The 24,362-nt window shown below is 41.2% G+C and overlaps 1 protein-coding gene across 2 annotated transcripts in view; it reads right to left on the reverse strand.

Moving 5' to 3' along the window:
* Positions 1-13,306, reverse strand: part of enc2 (ectodermal-neural cortex 2) — a 43,253-nt gene extending 29,947 nt beyond the window's left edge. Inside the window, exons 1-2 of one of the 2 annotated variants that reach the window (XM_023985219.1) lie at positions 13,191-13,306; positions 8,382-8,499 (exon numbers count right to left, since the gene is read on the reverse strand). In XM_023985219.1, coding sequence (XP_023840987.1) covers positions 8,382-8,445 — 64 coding nt within the window. In that variant the 5' untranslated portion in view covers positions 8,446-8,499; positions 13,191-13,306. The remainder of the gene's footprint in view (positions 1-8,381; positions 8,500-13,190) is intronic. The other variant, XM_023985220.1, reaches the window with a different exon arrangement.
* Between the last annotated feature and the right edge of the window lie 11,056 nt (positions 13,307-24,362).

Raw genomic sequence — 24,362 nt, forward strand, 5'->3', positions numbered from 1 at the left:
ACCGGAGCTTTCAAACCATTATTATACCACAGAGCATTCAATTATTGAGGTCATTCTAATACGAGACAAGCAGATATTGCATTCAATATTCATTAGAATGGGTTGCTTTTCCTCCTGTAGCCTAACGGAGGGGAAATCTTGTGGGGTGCACACTGCTTCTCACTCTGTTAGTACTTCTACCTCATTGCGACGCTCAAATCCCCACAGGATCAAGTGTTATTTTAACTAAAGGCCCTGGAAACAAACATCAGACAACAAAGAGTATATAAAAGCCCCGTTTCAGCAACTTAATTTCATAGCAGCAGCGCAGTGTGTGTGTGTTACTGCTGCACAATTAATTGAATTCAGATAGAATGTGCAATATCCATATTGCAAGAGGCTGAGATTTTCTTCTTTAATACAACACAAACTAGACTAAGGTACATCCACATAGAATGCTGACCAATCACAAGCAGGCACTTTCACTATCTGCATGGCATGCTGGTCAATCAGAATCGTCACTGCTTAGAGCGTGCAGTTAGATTGCCAACCCCTCCAGTGACTTATTGGTAAAAATGTAGCTACTTTTTTTTGCTACCCCAGCGACTTTTGGTTGATTTAGCGACTTCCATGGTTGTGTGTGTGCCTGCTCGGCTGAGCCTAGCTGTGCTGTTCTCTGCATTCTGCTCCCGGTCCACAGCTCCGCCTCCTTGCTTTGGACAATTTCTCATTGTATGAGAGACTGAAAGCTAGCATAAGTATAAAAATATATATTTGTTAATGCGCAAATTAACGTTATGACGTTACTATGTCATGAAAGGGCTTCTAGCGACAAATGGAGCAACCAACAGCTACTTTACTTGAAAAATGGTTGGCAACACTGGCTTCACAGACTGTCGGAAACATGAGTGCTGTTAGTGCTAATGAGAACGTCGATTTGGTGCCAAAGGGCGCAATTCCGGTGCTATGGCAGTATTTGGCTACAGGTATAGAATAACTATCTTCAAAGTAATGACTCGACGTCGGGTTTGATATGAAAGCTTCTTTTAGTAATAATACTTGTTCTCGTTACATTTAACAACTTTAGATTCTACAGAGCAATGCAAGCAAGATGCTAGCGGAAAGGTCAGTTTAATCACTTTGCACCTGCACATAACTGGCGCGTTATCTCTCTCATTCCTGTCGCAAGGCATTCTGGAACTTGCAGTCAAAAGCGTAATTCAATACTAACCAATACAATTACATATGTAAATAACTAAAGAAATATCTTTAGATCCAGCTCAATGAATTAACTTAAACATTAACTCTGTAACACATTAAAGTTACAACAACAGGCAAACCAATATCGACCAAATACAAGTGTTGTGCAAAAAGTGCCTCAGAGTCATCGCAACAAGACACATTTATTGATTCATTTGATGAACCATCCACTACTTTACAACAATTGCATGGTGAAAATAAATAAAGCACCCAACAGCATCAAAGACCGTCAGCCATAGCAGCCACCTATGTTAAGCAGGCATTGATTACCAATGCATTTAAGTGCGAAAAAACATCCCATAGACACAGATTGATTTCTATCAGGCTATCACCTATCACATAGCTAAGACGACTTCAAGAAGATGATAAACAAGCTGTAGTGTCCCATCACTGTATAACAAAATGAAGGGATTAGCTAAAACCGAGCTCACACATGTTGATTATTACGCGACTACAACAGACCTTTGGTCTAGTAGAACAACCGAGCCCTACATTCGTTTGAAAGTACACTTTATTGATGAGAAGTTTCAACTGAAAGATCGGTGCTTGCAACATCAACATCACTTCCCCTGGGATCAAAACGGGAGAAAACATTGCTCTGGGTTGAGAGAAGCTTTAGCCGCCTGGAACCTGAATGGCGCAAACGTGGAAAAGCTTCCTATTCCATCTGCAGCCTAAGGCTGCCTGAATAAATAATTAACTTAGGTTATTTAAGAACTCAAAAAGGTAAGAAAGGAAATATGAACTCATGCTATGAATTAATTAATTAAGCGTACCCATTAAGCCCACTTCCATCTTTGGATTCAAATAAAAAATATTTATGCTGTTTAACGTTTCAACTAATTCATCTGGTTATTATATCCATAAGTTTTTATTCTAAGCCAATCAGATGTTTTATTATTAAGTTACACAACTGTCTAAGTTCCCACTAGTGACCAATTTCAAAGCGGCAAAAAGAATTTCAGCCAGAAACTCAGATAAACACATTTTCCAGATATTTTTTGGACCTTCTCAGATAAGTAAAAATACTTTATTGTACTGATATATGGACATGCAAGCATATTTCATGGGCATTAATGACTATTTCTTGCAAATTAAAAAGGTGTTTTTCACACTAGCAGTTGTGCCTGCATGTCACAGTTAGGGCTGTGGCAGTCATGAAATTGTCAGCCGGTGATTGTCAAGCAAATAACTGCCGGTCTCATGGTAATTGACCGTTAATTAACAAACACGTTTAGCATCTCCTGGCTTCCACGCACAGCCTACAAGCCACTGATGCAGACCTTTGGAACATCTACATTTTAAAAAGTCTAATAAATTCATGTAATATAGCCTACACCATCACAATGAATCCATGATTTATTTTAGACAGGTCTAAAGAAACATGATATGAAGAAAAGGAAAAGAAAGAGGAACAGAAAAGCATACTCTGCGTTGTCCTTATGTTAGGTCCTGATCTGGCTATGCCATATGGCTGTGGGCTACACTAGCTCATTTTGCAGACAAGATTTTCTTAGAATTCCGTGGCATTCTTTTATAGTACGAGGAATACTAGTTGAACAAATATAAATTATATTTTCTCCAAACGATTTGAGGCAGTGTGCACATGCAGCAATTCTTTGAGCGATTAAGAAACAGCTACTCCTTAATGCTAAATTTAGAGTTATTTATCTAAAATTAGTTGTGATACAAATGTTGAGCTATATGTTTTGATTTTTAATACATTCTAAGGCTGCATGATGCGACTAATGATGATTACAAAGTCACATGAAAGGCATGAGCTCTGCTTTGTTTTTTTTGCACAGGCTGTACACACTTCAGTCTCTCACTCACAATTTGTCAAGCACTTGATAATGCCTCGAATTTCCCGGCTGCATCTCCTTTGTGAGGCCATAACCCATCTAAATAAAAAAGCACCTCTCACTCACATGGCTCTCAGTCACGTGATCAGGTCTAACAGGCTACAAGACACACATCCGGGACGCAACTACACGTATTCTTATCCATTTCCGAGGCGCATATTGAAGAAATTGGAAGAACTGTCCACATTTACTTTATCAGCCAACAAGCTGAGTAGGCCTAACGAAACGCAAAAGCACTAGCCTATGTCAATCTACTATCCCCCATAGTACAAAAGTCAACCTATTCTATTCCGTGCAATAAATAAATATTCCAAACATAGTCTGGGACAGTTGTGGGATGCGATAGATGCCAAATTAATACAACCACTTGCATCAAAAAACCTGCTTTAAGCAATGCGCCTGATGCAACAGAGAACATTTAGCTTAAAATGTTGATAGACTATTTCTTCACATTATAAGCGCAGCAATGCGCACACGGCAGAAGGCTATAAGTGTGAATGTTCTATTAGCAGGAAAACACCCTTCTCAAAAGTGACCACAATTGGGATTTTGCTAGTACTGCTTTTATTATAAAAGGTGCATTTTTATTATGAAAATGATCTTCCCCAAACTTGAAACTGACTTGCTGCGAATGTATTAGAGGTCGACCGATTATGATTTTTCAACGCCGATACCGATTATTGGAGGACCAAAAAAAGCCGATACCGATTAAAATCGGCCATTTTTTTTGTTGCGTTTGTAATAATGACAATTACAACAATACTAAATGAACACTTATTTTAACTTAATATAATACATAAATAAAATCAATTTAGCCTCAAATAAATAATGAAACATGTTCAATTTGGTTTAAATAATGCAAAAACAAAGTGTTGGAGAAGAAAGTAAAAGTGCAATATGTGCCATGTAAGAAAGCTAATGTTTAAGTTCCTTGCTCAGAACATGAGCATATGAAAGCTGGTGGTTCCTTTTAACATGAGTCTTCAATATTCCCAGGTAAGAAGTTTTAGGTTGTAGTTATTATAGGAATTATAGGACTATTTCTCTCTGTACCATTTGTATTGTTAGCTAGCTAATTATATCGCTTGGTGTCATCATCTAAAATAACCCTAGTTTATAAGACAGTTCTTATTTGATTAATGTTGGTCGGACCCATCTATGTGAAGCTAGCCACAATAAGCATTAGCAACAATAGTGGACTTTGCGGTTAGCCTTCAAAATAAAAGTATGGCATTGACAGTGATGCAAATGAATACAAATAGTAGAATTATGCCATGCTTTTATTTTGAAGGCAAACCGCAAATTCCACTGTTGTGCTTAATCCTTATTGTGGCTAGCGTCACAACATAACCTGGTCCGGTCGAGCATCACTAGCCAGATGAAGTTAGCTGGCTGCTTATAAGGTTAGCTTTGGGCAACAGGGTTAAGTAGCTGGCTAGCTATTTATTTTCATGAACTGAAGTTCAATTTCAATAGGTGAACAACAAGTGGCAACCTAGCTAATACTTACAAGGATTCCTAAATCATTGCTAAGAATAATGAAAATGACTGCAGTTTCTACTGGTCAGGCTGGTTGTATTGGTGCTAGCTAGGTACCAAGCTAAAGCTAGCTACCCCAGAAGTTGTGGTCGAACAAATTATGCTTCATTATCAATGCGGTATTGTAAACATCTTTCGTGGCCGGTGTTTTCTTGTTTACAGACTTTTTTTTGACACGCAAAATAGTATGTATATCGTGAAGCTAATAGCAGTGACACTATTACTGTGTAACTCCAGTAGAGCAACATCTGAAAAATAGCGCACTTAGTAAGTTAGTGTGTACCGGTGCTCGACCAGTCGGCGAAAGCCAACATCACCCACGACAGAGAACGGTTGATTGTCAAGGGCAATGAATTCCATTATCTTGGCTTTAATGGTTTTCCCCTTTGAGTTGTCTCGGTGAAAATGTTGTTACTCTTTCAAATGACTGTTGGACTTGTTGACTGCTCAATCCACACAGCAGACATTGTGGGCTAGTTTAAGAATGTTGTGATGCACATCTAGCGCAAATTTTACATGGTGTCATTAACCTACGTTATATAGATATGCACGTCAGCCTTGACATCGGTTTTGCACATCGGCATTAAACTAGACAGACATCGGGCCGATACCGATGTTGGAATTTTTAGCTAATATCGGCCGATTCCGATACGTTCACCGATATATATCGTGCATCCCTACTTAACATATACATCTGAAATTTGTTTGGATTTAGAGTGGATCATTATCATGCACCCGACTCAAAACAGGGGCAGCGGGGAAAAATACATGTTATCTATGCACTTAAATAGCGAATGAAGGACGCTTTTCCTGTGGTTCATTTTCATGCCAGCCAGGTAGGCTATATTCCTGTTTTAAAGAGAAGCAACGTGCTTAATATTAGGAAGGTTGAAAATAAATATAGTAGGCCTAGCCTATAGAAAGCTGATGGGATCCTCTTTTCAAGAGGCCATCACTCTGTTCTCACACAATTGCATAGCCCAGTGGTACTCAATCCTTTTAGGTTTTGCCCTACCACTACACACCTGATTCAAATCAACAACTCCTTCGGTGATTGAATCAGGTGTGTAGTGCTAGGGCAAAATCTAAAATGTGCACCCCTTTGGGTCCCCAGGACCAGGATTGAGAACCACTACACATCCTATAGAAATGTTGCGCAACATGAGCTCATGGGCTCTCATTAAGTGTTTGATTAGATTTTTGATTACATTTACATTGATGTCAGAGTGATTAGAGGGACAATAGGGTGCTGAGTACCAGGCAGTTAGCAAGTTTGGTAGGCTACTAATGCAGCATCAGAGCTTGGAGAAGCCTAATTACTGTTCAAATGGAATTTGACTGCCATCATGACTCCTGACCGCCGTTGTGGCGGTAATATGGTCCCCGTAACACCCCTAGTCAGTCACACAGTAGCATCATAACTTGGTGAACTACAACAAGATAATAGATTTCAGGCATTCATAGCTAACATTAAATATATTGTCTTATTTTACTGTTAAATGAACCTTGCATTGTTATATAGATTACACTTATTTCAGGTGGGCTTAAAGGGTACAGTAGCACAAAAACCACTCCCTCTATACTGAATGTAAATGACAATAAATAAACATTGTTCAATATGACCACAACTAACTGTGCATAATATTGTAGTCTGTAGTGTTTATGTATACCCCAAAACATTGTATCCCAAATACTTTAGGAGTAGACTTTGCTATTCACCACAGTCACAGTTGTTCCTATCAGGCCTAGTATGCTCCTATTAGGCCTGGTTTGTATTGAAACAAATTGGGAAAGTGTGTTGATATCCCTAATATTCAATGATCAAGAGCATCGTTTTGTTGTTCAGATTTATGTTGATTAAAAACACAAACTACAGCGACACATATTATGCATCTAGCTATGGTGCCATTACCAAGATAGAAACCTCTGTACTCTCTCCAAGACATTTGGGGTGGACAGGTAGTCCTTGATGCAGAGAGAGAAGAATAAGATCAGGGTTGAGGGATAGAAGACCTACAAGAGGTGGACAAAAATGCAAACAAATGAGGGACAAGAGGATGTCTATTGGGTGACTGCTCATGCACTTCTGGGTGGGGGCATTGTCATATTGTTGTCCTTTATTCATTCAGCTGATCCTGTTTTTTGGTCCACCAGCTGTCCATTTGTAATACAGTAGAGGGAGGTTTGAAACGGTCTTCAGATAGGCTTTAAGAAGACAAGCTGTACTAATTAACAAGAATAGCAGTACCAATTAAGCCCAGTCCAAACTTTTTATATATTTAATATTATAAAAGGTTAATTAAAGTCAAAAAACTTTGAGAGATTCATCTATTATTTTACCTAGAATTTATTTTATAGAGGGCAGTACATGTTAGAAATGTCTAAACTTAGATTTTGGTGGGCTTAATAGGTACACTGACCCAATACTTCCATGTTCATGTTAAAAATGAATGTTTGGTAATACACTACATAACAAAACGTATGTAGACACCTGCTCACAAGAATCATGGGCATTAATATGGAGTTAGTCCTCCCTTTGCTGCTATAACAGCCTCCACTCTTCTGGGAGGCTTTCCACTAGATGTTGGAACATTGCTGCGGGGACTTGCGTCCATTCAGCTACAAGAGCATTAGTGAGGAAATTTGACGAACTGAGTTGTTGGAAAGGTGGCATACTATATGACAGTGTCACTTTGAAAATCACTGAGCTCTTCAGTAAGGCCATTCTACTGCCAATGTTTGTCTATGGTGATTGCATGGCTGTGTACTCGATTTTATACACCCATCAGCAACAGCTGTGGCTGAAATAGACAAATCCATTCCCTGACGAAGGCCATGCAGCCTTTAAAAAAAAGAATGTTAAACTTTTTTTCCATTGAACATGCCATACAAATAAAGGCTTTTTAAAATTAATTAATTATATGAAGAGTGCCTTGGTCCTCCTTTCTTTTTGATGACCAATTTACCACTTTTACCAAAGAACACCTTGTGTCTACCAAGATCTACTATTGTGTACCTTAGCAGCGCTTCTCTTCCTCCTCTTTTTTTCTACAAGCCAAATCCACTCATTTGAAGGGGTGTCCACATACATACTCATATATATATATATATATATATATATATATATATTATATATATATATAAAAGTAGGTGTAATAACCTTATCTATCATCATATGTATAACAAAGTTGGAAAAAATGTGTTTAATTTGGTTTTGTATTCAGTTAGCACAGTATGTAGGCCTATTAATTCATATGATCTCATTTTAAGTGATGTACTCTACCCTGACATGTTTAAACCATGTCTGATGGAATTACCAAGTTTTCACCCAATTGTTTGAAAATGGCAATTCATAAAATCGTAACTGCAATATCTGAAAATAAATAAATAAATGCATCTAAATATTTTGTCCAAATCGTGCAGCCTTAGTGTGTGTGGCGTGTCGATGTGCTGACATGCAGTTTGAATTCCGCAGCGGAGAGGGGTTTGGGGTCAGTTGTGGCAGGTTGGGGGGGCGCAGGCAGGCATACATACATATATCAGCAGGGTGATTCACAATGTCAGGTTGACAGGAAACACAATGCATGGGTCAGTCACAAAAGATGGGGCACACAGAAAGCCGTGCAGATGCAGAGGGGAGGGAGGGGGCGCATGGAACAGTGGGGTGGACAGTTGGGGTTTGCCAAAATCAAGTGGGGCTGGAAGAGGGGGTCGTGCGGCCAATTGTCCTGTACCACTTACGCCGGCAAAAGTTGCTGACCCAGGTGCAGGCACTGACAGTGAGGATCTGAGGGGGGGTCTGCATCGGTCCCAAAAAGTGGTCCCTCTAGAGGCCGAGCTGATAGAGCTGCTGTGACGTCTGAGGGGTGATAAAAAAAAAAAAAAAAAAAAGATTTATAAAAAATAAAAACACATGATTTCCATTGTGCTTTTCCTTTGTGGGGTTGCCTGACTGGCTTCTCGTCTGTCTATTCAACCTCAGAAAAGTAATTTTCTAACAGAAGGTAAAATAAATCAATATCACATTAAGGATAACTGCAATACAGGTGTATATTGGCAGATTTCAGCTTACTTCCAACACAGGTGGCAGTTTCCTTGTGATATACATTTATGCCCATATCGTCCAGTTGTAACAGAGTAAACAAATCATTTTAAGTCAAAGGAGAAAAAGCAATACAGCTTGTGTTCGGACATAACTTAGGCCGGGGAACCATAAAATGGCCAAAGGAGTTCTTGTGGTGGTTGATGTTATTGCCAATAGTAACTGTCAGTCAACCCCAGCGGGATCGGGACGGTGCTGAATCATTCACTGTGAGACTAGACCTAACCTCCAGGACATTCACACATGAATGGGACCTTTAAATTACATTGCCACTAGGCAACCTGGAAACAAAGGTCCCTATTTTCCATCCTGTTTCTTCCCTCCGTACACATCTCAGCCCTTCTGACTGAATGCCTTTCCAGGATCTTTTCACATAGAGTGTTGGTATTCCAGTGCTACTCCTCCATGTCAGACACAGGGAGGATGGAGGAGGACGGGGGGCTTTTTCAGGGCGAGTCAGAAGCTGGCAACTTGTCTCTGCGTTAGTAATGCTGAATGGATCACCAGCTGGCTTGCAGTCTGTCCTAATAACCAAGAGCTTCTATCAATCCGAAGGGACTCGACCAGGAACCAACGGCACATTGGGAAATGGCTGGTATCTGTGCAACTGAGGCCATGTGGGTTCAAACCCTCACGCTACTTTGACAGCCAGTGAGTGAGTCTAATGAAAATGTGTTTGAAATAATGTCTCCAGGGAGTCAGGGACATTCAAGCCAGCAGCTTTCAAAAATGAGATTCTCCTCTGAGTAGAATAGAGGTGATCTTTGGGGGTGGGGGTATGAGGAGTTGGGAGGGACTTAATCCTTCAAGGCTGAAAAACAATCGTTATAGAGGCCACTTTGCCCTCCTTGTTCCCAATGGACCAGAGAGAAAAGCCGAACACTAAAAGCAAAAAGAGACTAGAGCAGGATATTAGCGGCACTTACAATCTAAAACAGAAATAATTATATTCTGGACTGAATCTCCTATCTAAAGTGGTACCAACTTAATAATGGGTCTGCGATCTTGTGCGACTGGGAAAATCCCTGTCCCAAGTCATGTTGTCAATGCCATTGCAAATGAAACAATTTTCTACAACTAATGAGGCTATTTAGTTTTACTGCAGCACTAATATTAGCTTTAGTTTCTGAGTCTCCAAGGTCCCAGTTCGCTCCAAGTCTATTATTCTGTAGCCCTGGAATTATGCAGTAGGGGGCCAAATAACATCTATTTTTCTTCTTAGAACAAGTTATTTACGTAAATAAATGATTATTATTAAACAGAGACCTTAAATGACATCCCTATATGCTAGCCAGCAAGATGTAGCTAGGCTGATGAATCATCTTCAAAGCCTGGGTGGTTGGCAGCTAGCCTAACTTCCCATCCAAACATAGCTAGCAGATTGTAACGGGCTAATGTGATGCTCCATTAGCCGGTACAGGTTAGCAATACAAAGATCTACACCCATGCAAAAACATGGTACAAAACATGGATTTAAAGTAGAACTGACAGTATTTTAGCCAAACGAAATCTTAACTTGTTCATATACACTCCCAGGTAGAAAAAAACACTAACATTTTCTGACAAGCGAGCACATAGATAAACTATAACTGCAAAGGTATGTGGACACCCCTTCAAAATGTGTGGATTTGGCCATTTCAGCCAAATCCGTTGCTGACAGGTCTATAAAAATCGAGCACACAGCCATGCAATTTCCATAGATAAACATTGGCAGTAGAATGTCCTTACTGAAGAGCTCAGTAACTTTCAATGTGGCACCATCATAGGATGCCACCTTTCCAACAAGTCAGTTTGTCAAATTTCTTCCCTGCTAGAGCTGCTCCGGTCAACTGTAAGTGATGTTATTGTGAAGTGGAAGCATCGAGGAGCAACAACAAGCCACGAGGTGGTAGGCCACCTCAAAGAAAACGACCGCCGAAGTTCGTAGTGAGTAAAAACTGTCTGTCCTCGGTTGCAACACTCACTACCGAGTTCCAAACTGCCTCTGGAAGCAATGTCAGCACAAGAACTGTTTGTCGGGAGCTTTGTGAAATTGGTTTCCATGGCCGAGCAGCTGCACACAAGCCTAAGATCACCATGTGCAAATCCAAGCGTCGACTGGAATGGTGTAAAGCTCACCACCATTGGACTCTGGAGCAGTGGAAATGTGTTCTCTGGAGCAACGAAGCACGCTTCACCATCTGGCAGTCCGACGGACAAATCTGGGTTTGGTGGATTCCAGGAGAACGCTACCTGCCCAAATGCATAGTGCCAACTGTAAAGTTTGGTGGAGGAGGAATAATGGTCTGGGGCTGTTTCTCATGGTACGGGCCTACCCTTAGTTCCAGTGGAGGGAAATCTTAACGCTACAGCATACAATGACATTCTAGCCAATTCTGTGCTTCCAACTTTGTGGGTCCAACAGTTTGTGGAAGGTCCTTTCCTGTTTCAGCATGACAATGCCCCCGTGCACAAAGCGATGTCCATACAGAAATGATTTGTCGAGATCGGCGTGGAAGAACTTGACTGGCCTGAACAGAGCCCTGACCTCAACCCCATCAAACACCTTTGGAATGAATTGGAACGCAGACTGTGAGTCAGGCATAATCACCCAACATCAGTGCCTGACCTCACTAATGCTCTTTTTAGCTGAATGGAAGCAAGTCCCCGCAGCAATGTTCCAACGTCTAGCGGAAAGCCTTCCCAGAAGAGTGGCTGTAATAGCAGGACACTCTGGCCGAGGAGTAGGGTTGTTCCTCACTATTGGCAGTCAAGCACCCAAGCTAACTGGCTAGCTACTTCCAGACACACATGAGAGAGCACCTCACTCTGACCATTTTACTCGCCCTAGCCGAGCTGGTTAGGCTGTTTTCATGTTATGTAGAATGTTAGTGACTAACTGTGCTGCTGGCAACAATTGTATTACTTTCTTTGCTGACGTTTACTGACACAGGTCATTTTCAGCAGGTGTTGCATGTCCGTAAACTCATCAGTTAATCTGCACTCTGGTACACTCAGACGTTAGTGCTCTAAAATCGGAGTAGATAGGCGGAGTGAATTTACAAACACAAGAGATATGCTAACTGTGGAGAACAGTCGTTCAAGTTCAGCATAGCTAGCTAGCAAAGCGATTCACATTTTTTGCTAGCTAACCAAATGATAGCTGCATCTAGCTGTAGCCACCAAAAAAAGTTAGTCACTCAATCACTTACTCCTGCAATGACATGTCATCCTCCCAGCAGCTAGCTAGCTAACGTTAAGCTCTGTGTTTAACTTGTTAAATAAATAGCTACACTAGCCTATTAGCCACATTATGACTGACTTGTGATCATTTCCTTTGCTAGTTTGATTGTATTGACATTCCCTGCCTTAATTACATTTGTCCATTTTTGTCCAAAATATTGAGTCATTTCAACTGAAACAGTGCATCCATTATGGGTGGAGGCAGCAAACAATGTACCAGACCAGCTGTGATTTACAACCTGACAGCAATATTTTTTTGACTACCAAGAAATGTATTGGTGAATTATATTAATCATGCATTGAACTGCATCCATCTATTCTACCATCAATGCCTTACTCTGTCATGGAATTTTGAATCAAATATAATCTATTTTAAAACCTCTTATAAAAGTTGTTTTTGTAGCATAAACTGTGAATGTGATATTATGATTGTGTGTGTTTCATATCTGCAGATAGTATCTCCAAAGACATCACAAGGAGCATCACATTAGCTCGTTACAATCTGCTAGCTAACAAAACGTTAGATGCTAATGGTATTTCAGTTTTGTTATTGAGTAGAAAGCTTCCACATGCTATTTGACCGAACTGACAGAACTGTAGAGCCTGTAGTGCCAATGATTTAATTGAAACGATCGAACACAAGCCACATGTGACCATCAAAGCTGGGCATTCCTATACGTTGCACTGAAGGCTAGCTTATGAACAGTCTGATTATGATTGCAAAAGCTCACATTTGTAAGGCAAGTTAACCAGGCTCTGACACAGCCATAGCCACGGCCAAACATCGTTTTAATTTGAAAATATAAAAACTGTGGTCTGCGCTTTCACGATGGTTTTGTAAATGAGTAACGTTAGCCAGCTAGCTAACGTAATCTACCTAACCGCTTTGCTTTGCAAGCTAACTACAGTAGCCTGTTATATTAGCTAGCTAGTTTGTTAGGGGGGGGCTCTAGTCTAGAGTGACCACAAAGTGGCACCAAGGAAACAAGTGTAACCCTGTTCTAGCTGTCTATCTAGCTAGCTAGTTACTTATACTATGCAAATAAGTTATTCAACAGCCTAACCAGCCACTTCGCTAGGCTAACAGTTAGCAAGCTAGCAAACAACCAAACTTTAGCTAGCTAAATGTTACCCCTGTTCTGTCAAGACTTTAGTCAGACAAGCTAGCAAACATTATCCACATAAACGAACATTTGTAAAGTAATAACGCTTGACTGTATACTCACATAAATATGGTTGTTAAACGGGAACCCAAGAGGTGTACAGTTTCTGGTCAATTGCTAAAACCATTATTTAAATTTCACTCTAGTAGTTGAGGTCCTTTCAAGCCACTTTGTCTGGAACTGAGTTCTGTCTGAGGTGGGAAATCAGAAAAATTCATATCCAGTGGTCTCGCTTGCAAGTGATTGACGTCTCCTCACCCAATCGCGTTGACCTATTTCATGCAAATCAGAACAGCAGCCAATAAAAGTAGACGTTCTGGAAATGGGCGCGATTTTGATAACTAATACACCAATCGAATTGAACGATGAAGTGGGTTCCGCCCTCTTCCTCTTGACAGTAACAGCAAAACAATAGCACGCCCGTCGACAATTAATTACAGTACAGAGATACAGTAATTTGCAAGAACGCTCGCCACAACCTCTATAATTTGTCTTAAATTACTGTTTTTCTCATGTCTTCCCACAAATGTTAGGGCACTCTCTCCCTAGCCATGATATTATTCGAAAAACAAGGCTTTTTACAAAATATGCCACATCAACTCAAAAATGAAAAGGAACAAGTTAAACCATCTAACAAGGAAAAATACAACATGTTACTTAATCTGGTAGGTATTTTTATTCGGTTCATGTTTTGCACTGCGACTTGATATAGCCTTTTTTTGTCGTGTGGGTTCGTCTATCATTTTGCATTTATCTAGTGTAGAGTTCCCTCTAGTGGAACTAGGCCTACAACTGTACCCCGCTGCATACATTTTTGCATATAGTGTAAATAAAACGTCACTGTCCACAGAAAAGCCATTTTCAAGGGAATTAATAAATCACTTACAAAAGGAGGTATAAGCAAGCAAGGTACATTATGCAGTCCAATAGAGATAGGCATAGAGAATAAACTCTAATGCCGTTTTAGGAGGAACTAGTATAGAATTAAAATAAAACAGTATCTATTGAATGCAAGAGGGCAACAGAGAAACATAACTAATACTGGTGCTTGCTAATTAAGTACACTTGAGATTTGTACAGTGCCTTCATTTAATTGTCTTTTTTTGTCAACAATCAACACAAAATACTCTGTACTTTCAAAGTGTAAGAAAAATGCTAACATTTGTAAAAAAAATAAAAAATAAAATGTAACACTAGTATATCTTGATTATATAAATATTCAACCCCCTGAGTCAACACATGTTAGAATCACCTTTGGTAGCGATTACAGCTTTGAGTCTTTCTGGGTAAGTCTCTAAGACCTTTGCACACCTGGATTGTACAATATTTTTAAAAACATTTCAAGCTTAAATTAAATAATCATGTTAAACTACATTTGTACTCCTGAACTTTAAGCTTGCCATAACAAACGGTTTGAATATTTTTTGACTCAAGATATTTCAGCTTTGAATTTTTTATTAATTTGTAAAAATGTCTAAAAACATAATTCCACTTTGACATTACAGGGTATTGTGTGTAAATTCAGGCTGTAACACAACAAAATGTGGAAAAACTGAAGGGGTATGAATACTTTCTGAACTGTATGTTGTTGAGATTCCTCATCTGAAAATATATTGGTTTGTCAGCAGTTCTATAATGAAGCTCTTCAACATCAGTATTATAAGCTAGGGAAATATGAAAACTGAAAACTGACACATACAACCAAGCCATTTTCAAACCTCAGTGGTTGTTTGGCCATTATAGCATGACAAAAACAGAGATTGAGGATACATTTGAGGACATCGAGACAAAGTATGTTAGCCAGTCCCAAATCAGACATTAGCCCATTCACTTGGCCCCAACTCTTTATTGTTGGCAGATCTGATGAAACTGCTAGAGGGAGGTGGGAGCAACAACACAAGACATGTTCTGAAGGATCAGACTGAGGTGTGCTCCCATACTGTATCAGGTTAGGTTAGTTAAGCTGAGTAGGCTGTCTCTCACAGTTGATAGTAAATTAGCAAATGTCAGGTCATTGAGCTCGTTGTGGTTTTGCAGCAGCCCCATATTTAGATGTCTGATAGCTATCAGTGAAACTGAATAATGTGTTGAGAACAGCCTGTGATCTGGCACCAGATGGATTATTAAAATACATCTATGGAAGTAGGCAGAGATTTGAACAGCTGGGAGTGGTATTTGCACCTTCAGTTGCTTGTTTGCCATATTATACAGCCGATTTGGCACCAACATTTTTTTTTGCAGAACAGAATGTTTATTGCGTAAAGGCTTCATGACACGGCTCATGGTTTGTGAGCAGATTAGTGAGCAGATTCTCATATGTGTGATTGACAATGGCGTTCTGGTTATCCATGATTATTCTGTACAATATGTTGACTCTGCCTTATCAACACATTTTGTTTAGCAGTATATTATTATTTTGGTTAAATACACACAGGGACAATATCCCTTTACCAATCTATTCAGTAGACTAGATGGTAGTTATCCCTGCAAACATACTTATCCCAGCAAACGTGCTCATCTTGATCGTCTCTTGAATAAGATATATACAGTCTTGTGTAGTATTAAACAGTAACATGTAAATGTGACTGTATGTTTGAACTGCTTTATGATTTCATGTGGTTTACCTGGAATTCACGTGAAACGATTTGGTGATAACAGTCTAATTACATTATTATCACCTATGAAATAAAAAGTGTGGTGAAAGTAATCTATTGAAAGGCAGTGCATCTGATGTTAAATTATTGTACATTAACAACGTTGCTAGTGCTGAAAAGTCAGAAAGATGAGAAGCGTGGCTTTTTGGAGGTTTAAACACACCATTGGAGCAGTGGAATTTAAATTCAGACTGGTGGATTCTGTATCCATCTGGTGCTGTTTATGTTGCTCTGTATCCTGCTATCTGGTGTTGTTTATGTTGCTCTGTATCCTGCCATCTGGTGCTGTTATGCTTTGCTCTGTATCCTGCCATCTGGTGTTGTTTATGTTGCTCTGTACCTGCATCCTGTGTTGTTTATGTGCTCTGTATCCTGCCATCTGGCGCTGTTTATGTTGTCTGTATCCTGCCATCTGGCGGCTGTTTTATGTTGCTCTGTATCCTGCTATCTGGTGTTGTTTTATGTTGCTCTGTATCCTGCCATCTGGCGCTGTTTATGTTTCTCTGTATCCTGCCATCTGTCTGTTTATGTTGCTCTTTTCCTGCCATCTGGTCTGTTTTATGTTGCTCTGTATCCTGCTATCTGGTGTTGTTTATGTTGCTCTGTATCCTGCCATCTGGGCTGTTTATGTTGCACTGTATCCTGCCATCTTGTACTGTTTATGTTGCTCTGTATCCTGCCATCTGGTGTTGTTTAGTCTCTGTATCCTGCCATCTGTTGTTTTTTATGTTGCTCTGTATCCTGCCATCTGGTGCTGTTTATGTTTCTCTGTATCCTGCCATCTGGTGTTGTTTATGTTGCTCTGTATCCTGCATCTGGTGCTGTTTATGATGCTCTGTATCCTGCCATCTAGTGCTGTTTATGTTTCTCTGTATCCTGCCATCTGCGCTGTTTATGATGCTCTGTATCCTGCCATCTAGTGCTGTTTATGTTGCTCTGTATCCTGCCATCTGGTGTTGTTTATGTTGCTCTGTATCCTGCCATCTGGTGTTGTTTATGTTTCTCTGTATCCTGCCATCCGGTGTTGTTTATGTTTCTCTGTATCCTGCCATCCGGTGTTGTTTATGTTGCTCTGTCCCTTAAGAAAAGTAGAGAAAGGTTGGGGTAAAAGATGTGTGGCATTGAGACAGTTACTCTGAAAATGTGAAGAATCATCATAGATGACCACTGAAAATGTGTCCAGCTGCATTGCACACCTTTGACCTTTTTCTAAGTACATCCTTTCCTTTAATGGTTGTATAACAAGGGTCACTTTCCCCCTTTGGATTTGGACCTTCCTACCAATGAGTAAGACATGAAGGGGGAAAAAACAGTATACAGTATCAGTTGTTTATATTTGAGAAGTAGTATGAAGTAGTGGCTATAAGTAGTATGAAGCTGTGGCTTGTAGTATTGCTTCTCCATACTATGTAATGTATTCCCTGTGAATCTGGAGATGTTTTTTCCCCTGTTCAGAGAAATGAGTCACTGAAAAGTAGTATGAAAGTAATTGTCTGGTCATCCTCACAATTCAAGCCAATCCTCCATGAAAGCAATTAAATTTGTCCTTCTCTTAGCAACCTAATGCTTCAACCCAACTCTCCTTAAATAGTCCAACAAGTGGCAGCTCTCTGAGAGGGCTATCCATATGGTGCAATTCTCACATGAAGACTCACATGAAGACTTTTACCACAAGCCCAAAACGTTGATGGAGAAATGGGCTTGGGACTAAAATGTTATGACAACTCTAATAGAACCCAATGTCATTACTATTGCAAAACACTATACAGTGTGTGTTTGGGACTTTTACCATTGAAGACCATTAGAGACCATAACATTGCAACCATTAGAACTACTGTAGCCTAATGGTTTGCTTGTTCAGTAACTAATCTAGACCCTTTTTTAAGGGAATAAACCACACACAAGGGGGATATTTCATGGACACAATGAAGAACTGGCTTGAATTGTGAGGATGACCACACAATGTATTTTCATCATGAGCCAAATCTATTGATTTTCTACCGCAAGTTGCAAATTAAATGTTGTGATTTATTTAATAAACACAAGAGACCAGCACAATTGTCACGTCTACTCCCGCTCTTCCCCTCTGGCGTTCGACGTCGCTGGTCTACTAACCATCTGTCACGCCCTGACCTTAGAGATCCTTATTTATTCTCTATGTTTGGTTAGGTCAGGGTGTGACTCGGGTGGGAGAATCTATGTTTTCTATTTCTTTGTTGTTTTTGCCTAGTGTGGTTCCCAATCAGAGGCAGCTGTCTATCGTTGTCTCTGATTGGGGATCATATAATAGTTGTCATTTTCTGTTTGGGTTTTGTGGGGTGTTGTTTTCCGTTTAGTATCTGTGCCTGACGGAACTGTTCGCTTTCGTTTTGTATCGGTTATTTTTGTTTGAGTGATTCTTGACAATAAAGATCATGAACACTTTCCACGCTGCGCTTTGGTCTCATTCCGACGACAGCCGTTACACCATCGGTCCTGGCAACCACCATTACGCACACCTGCATCACGTCAGTCACACCTGGCCCTCATTACTCCTTGATTTACCCTTCTCATAGCACTCTTCTGTTAGTAGTAGTTAGGCAGTATTGTTTGTGTTTCATGTCAGACACTTCTCTTCTTTTGTATCGTTCCATGTTCATTGTTTTTAAACTCACTAACTGCACCTGCTTTCTGACTCCCTGTGTCAATGTTACAAAAGTGGATTAAAAAATCAATGCTTATGTCATGACTTCCACCGAAGTCGTTTCCTCTCCTTGTTCGGCGGTCGGCGTCACCGGTCTTCTAGCCATCGTCGATCCACTTTTCATTTTCCATTAGTTTTTTCTTGTTTTCCTACACACCTGGTTTCCATTTCCCTCATTAAGTGTTGTGTATTTAACCCTCTGTTCCCCCCATGTCCTTGTGTGGAATTGTTTGTTTGTAAGTGCTTGTGCACGATGTCACTGGTGCGCGTCGGGTTTTGTACCCATGTAGGCTCTTTTTTATTTGCAGAGAGAGCAGTCTATGAATAGCGTGGATGGAGTCTTTGGCAATTTTTATGGACTTCCTCTGACATCGCCTGGTATAGAGGTCCTGGATGGCAGGAAGATTTGCCCCAGTGATGTACTGGGCTGTATGCATTACCCTCTGTAGTGCCTTGCAGTCGGAGGCAGAGCAGTTGCCATACCGGGCAGGGATGCAACCAGTCAGGATGCTCTCGATGGTGCAGCTGTAGGATCTGAGGACCCATGCCAAATCTTTTCAATCTCCTGAGGGGGAATAGGCATTGTCGTGCCCTCTTCACAACTGTCTTGGTGTGTTTGGACCATGACAGTTCGTTGGTGATGTGGACACCAAGGAACTTGAAGCTCTCAGCCTACTCCACTGCAGCCCCGTCGATGAGAATGGGGGCGTGCTCGGCTCTCCTTTTCCTGTAGTCCATGATGATCTCCTTTGTCTTAATCACGTTGAGGGAGAGGTTATTATCCTGGCACCATACTGCCAGGTCTCTGACCTCCTCCCTATAGGCCAGGGGTGTCAAAGTCAAATGGACGGAGGGCCAAATAAAAAATTTAGCTACAAGCCGAGGGCCGGACTGTTCGAATGTTCATTGAAAATTTTTTAAATGACGCATATAGTCTAGTGAACCTAATTGAACCTACTGAAAACCTAACAAATACCTTGTGATTTGGCTTTTTTGAACAGAGCCTGTCGAGATTTGAGGCCTCGTTTTAATTCCTCTGCCTTTTGTAGCCTTTGTTCCATGTCCATATTCTTGTTTTTGTCCGCGTGTTTCGTTTCATAATGTCGTCTCAGATTATACTCTTTCAGTACCGCCACACTTTCTCCACACAGAAGACACACAGGTTTTCCAGCTACCTCCGTGAACATATACTCCGACTCCCACCTTGTTTGAAACCCCCGGTTCTCAGTGTCCACCTTCCGTTTTGCCATTTTTGATGGGTATCTGAAAGTTAATTTTACTGTGATGCTGACGACTGCTGTGCCAATAAATATTGAAATGAAGCAGCCTACTGCTCGGTGCGTCACCGTTGCATTGTGGGAAATGTAGTATTGGTGCGTGTAAAAGATCTGCGGGCTGCCGGCTTGCTGCGGTCTGCGGGCCGGTTCTAATAATAAATCAAGATCATCCCAGGGGCCGTAAAAAACCTTCTCGCGGGCCGGATGTGGCCCGCGGGCCTTGACTCTGACATATGTGCTATAGGCTGTCTCATCATTGTCAGTGATCAGGCCTACCATTGTTGTGTTGTCGGCAAACTTAATGATGTTGTTGGAGTCTTGCTTGGCCATGCAGTCATGGGTGAACAGTACAAGAGGGGACTGAGCACTCAACCCTGGAGGCCCCCGTGTTGAAGATCAGCGTGGCAGATGTGTTGCTACCTACCCTTACCACCTGTGGACGGCCCGTCAGGATCCAGTTGCAGAGGAAGGTGTTTAGTCCCAGCATCCTTAGCTTAGCGATGAGCTTTGAAGGCACTATGGTGTTGAACGCTGAGCTGTAGTCAATGAATAGCATTCTCACGTAGGTGTTCTTTTTTTCCAGGTGGGAAAGGGCAGTGTGGTGTGCAATAGAGATTGCGTCATCTGTGGATCTGTTGGGACAGTATAAAAATTGGAGTGGGTTTCGGGGATAATAGTGTTGATGTGAGCCATGACCAGCCTTTCAAAGCACTTCATGACTACAGGCGTGAGTTGTACAGGACGGTAGTCATTTAGGCACGTTACCTTGGTGTCTTTGGGCACAGGGACTATCGTGGTCTGCTTGAAACTTGTTGGTATTACAGACTCGGTCAGGGACAGGTTGAAAATATCAGTGAAGACACTTGCTAGTTCGTCAGGGCATGCTCGGAGTACACGTCCTGGTAATCCGTCAGGTCCTGTAGCCTTGTGAATGATGACCTGTTTAAAGGTCTTACTCACATCGGCTACGGAGAGTGTGATTACACAGTCGTCAGGAACAGCTGGTGCGCTCATGCATGCTTCAGTGTTGCTTGCCTTGAAGTGCGCATAGAAGTCATTTAGCTCGTCTGATAGGCTCGTGTCACTGGGCAGGAAGGCTGTGCTTCCCTTTGCAGTCCGTAATAGTTTGCAAGCCCTGCCACATCCGATGAGCATCGGAGCCAGTGTAGTAGGATTCAATCTTAGTCCTGTATTGACGCTTTGCCTGTTTGATGGTTCGTCAGAGGGCATAGCGGGATTTCTTATAAGCGTCCGGGTTAGGGTCCCCTCCTTGAAAGCGGAAGCTGTGCCCTTTAGCTCAGTGTGGATAATGCCTGTAATCCATGGCTTCTGGTTGGGTATGTACGTACGGTCACTGTGGGGACGACGTCATCGATGCACTTATTGATGAAGCCAGTGACTGATGTGGTGTACTCCGCAATGCCATCGGAAGAATCCCGGAACATATTCCAGTCTGTGTTAGCAAAACAGCCTTGTAGCTTAGCATCTACGTCATCTGACCACTTCCGTATTGAGCGAGTCACTAGTGTTTTCTGCTTTAGTATTTGCTTGTAAAGAGGGAATCAAGAGGATAGAGTTATGGTCAGATTTGCCAAATGGAGGGCGAGGGAGAGCTTTGTTCGCGTCTCTGTGTGTGGAGTAAAGGTGGTCTAGAGTTTTTTTCCCCCTCTGGTTGCACATGTAACATGCTGGTAGAAATGAGGTAAAATGTATTTAAGTTTCCCTGCATTAAAGTCCCCGGCCACTAGGAGTGCCGCTTCTGGATGAGCCTTTTCTTTGCTTATGGCCTTATACAGCTTGTTGAGTGTGGTCTTAGTTCCAGCATTGGTTTGTGGTGTTAAATAGACAGCAACGAAAAATATAGATGAAAACTCTCTTGGTTAATATTGTGGTCTACAACTTATCATGAGATAATTTACCTCAGGCGAGTAAAACCTCGAGACATCATTCATGTTAGATTTTGTGCACCAGCTGTGTAGCGATGTAGAAAAGTGTAGCAATTTAGCAGGAAACCTGGCACTTCCACACTACTCTATAGTAAATAATGCAAGTGACTTCAATTATTAATTTCTTTGAACAGGGAAAATAACCACCGCCAGATTCACAGGGAATCTGTTTCTAACTACAGAAACTTCAGAACAATCTGAGATGGTGGGTTGCTGAAATGACATGGGGATCGACTTTTGTATTCAGCAGGAAATATATACAGCATTAGTTTCCCTTCTGCTGTGTTTAGTGTAGTGCAAATCCAATACGTGGTGCGTGTTTCTGACTTGAGCCAAGAGTTGTGATATGCCAGCCAAGCCATGCTATTCATGCACATCTGTGACTTTGAGACCCTGCATGTCTTAACGCTCTATAGCTGCAGAATCAGAGTAAATAATACCTGTAAAACACTTGATGACAGAAAAGCTGAAATTAAATCTTCATGAACTATTCTAATTGCTTGGTCAGTGTTCATTTAAAGAATGTGTCTCCAATATCCCAATAAATGAGTATCACTTTAATATGGTCTATTATTTCATGCCTTATGGTCTAGCACAGGGATGGGCAACTTTGATGGGGGTGGGGGTCACAAAAAATCTGAACTCATCATGAGGGGCTGCAGTGGCTCAGGGGTTTGCGTACACACATCCCTACCCACACATGCAGTCAGATCTGGCCCTAGCCTTTAGGGGGCCCAAGTGAAATTTTGCCATAGGGTGGAGAGAAGATTTAGAAAATGTTTAACTAACTTCATGCATTTCTACATATTTTGCCATAGGGTTGAGAGAAATTATTGCAGTTTTTAATATGATATCTTCTTGAGCGTGACTAACAAAATCAATGGTGCTCATAGTCGGTAATTCGACCATTATTACTACTAGTTTAGATAGCTGGCTAGACTGGGCTAGTTGAGCGACTGACAGTCACTGACAAGAGAGAAACTGCACAACCAAATTTCAACAAAGGGCCGCCAGTTGCCCATCCCTTGAATAGATCATATGGTACATGTGATTTCGATTTGAAAACAATGGCTAACTAACCGATTTAGCTCATGTGAATGAAACCATTTCTAAATATTGCAACTGATATGACATCGATTTTAATCCTTCTATTTAACCTATTTGAATCCTGAGTGCTTATACTGTAGAATCTTGTGTATACCATTACATTGCTCTCAAATCATGCATTATTTAAAAAAAATGAGTTTAGAGTTCACGCTTTAAAAAAAAAAGAAAGCAATTCCTGTTTAAATGTTATCAAATTATATCAAATGACATTACCAATGCTCTGGAATATCAGATTCCTCTATGAACAGGTGTGCACCTACGATACTCTTCATAAAGTGGCCTGAGAGAGGGTGTCATTTCAGTGGCTCTGTGTGTTTTCAGTCCTCGCTGCACATGTTCCAAAGTTTGTGTGAGGTGGAGTATGTGTGTGTGTGTGTGTGTGTGAAATAGTTGTGGGTGTAGAGGGGTGGTGTGGGGGAAGATTGCAGGGGGGGAGGGAAGGGTGCAGTGCGCCAGAGGAGCATTTGGCCCAGCGCCTAGAGAGTGGTTGGATTTCATGGCCCTCTCTTCATGCCTTATGGAAAATGCTATTTCAGCCATCCTGAGCATGCCAAGTCCTCTGTTGGGCCGATTGCTCACGTTACAATCCCGGGTGATGAACAGCTCTGAACGTCAGAATACAGGGCTGCCTAAACCCCTCCACCCCTCCATAAATCTCCTCTCTCTTCCATGGAAAAAACAGAGCAGAGCCATTACCCCGACCATCACAAGCTCCGGTTACAAGGGTAATGAAACTGAAGGTACATAGACCATTCTGGGTGGCTGATGGGGGAAAAAGATGGCCCTAATTCTATAACCTCGTACAACCATCCGGACGTCTCGCGAGCTGACATTCTGTTATCGAGGCTACCAATTCTCCTAATGGTAACTTGAAATAATAAAACGTCCCATAACAGTTTGATAGAGAAGTGCTGTTGAGGCCCTTTGTCAACTAGGAGCTAAAAAGGAATACATCCAATCAAATCATTCCAAATGAAAACAGAGGAGTTTTTCTTACTGTCTCCAGTGCAAAGGGACAGTAGGCAGGAATGGACTTGAGATCAGATGGGCTGTCCTGCCCATCCTAGCACACACTGTCATTTTCACTTCATTATCAGCAACAGAAACGTTGTTCTAACACATTGGACTTAATTGGACTTTGGATTTATAAAATGAGTAAAGGAAGATGTGGCTTTTATTTCAGAAAGCCCTCCCAAACAAAAGCACTGAGAGCGGTTGAAATCCTTTAATCCAGCAGGTCATGCATTCATGGCATACCAAGGTTATCTTTCGCTAAGCTCAAGGGTTGACAAGTATGCCCTCTCAAGGATCTCAGTATCCTTTCTGTGCTATGGGGAAAGTGTCGTAAGTGTTGTGCTTCTACACCTGCATTGCTTGCTGTTTGGGGTTTTAGGCTGGGTTTCTGTACAGCACTTTGAGATATCAGCTGATTTAAAAAGGGCTATATAAATACATTTGATTTGATTGTAACACAGTATAAAAACAGGCCTCAAAATGTGAATTAACAACATTGTTATCCTCACCAGTTACCTCTAGTCACTGGTGTAATGTACTTAAACCTTGTGTTG

The sequence above is a fragment of the Salvelinus sp. IW2-2015 genome, linkage group LG4q.1:29 (genome assembly GCF_002910315.2).
Source record: "Salvelinus sp. IW2-2015 linkage group LG4q.1:29, ASM291031v2, whole genome shotgun sequence".
Lineage (NCBI taxonomy): Eukaryota > Metazoa > Chordata > Actinopteri > Salmoniformes > Salmonidae > Salvelinus > Salvelinus sp. IW2-2015.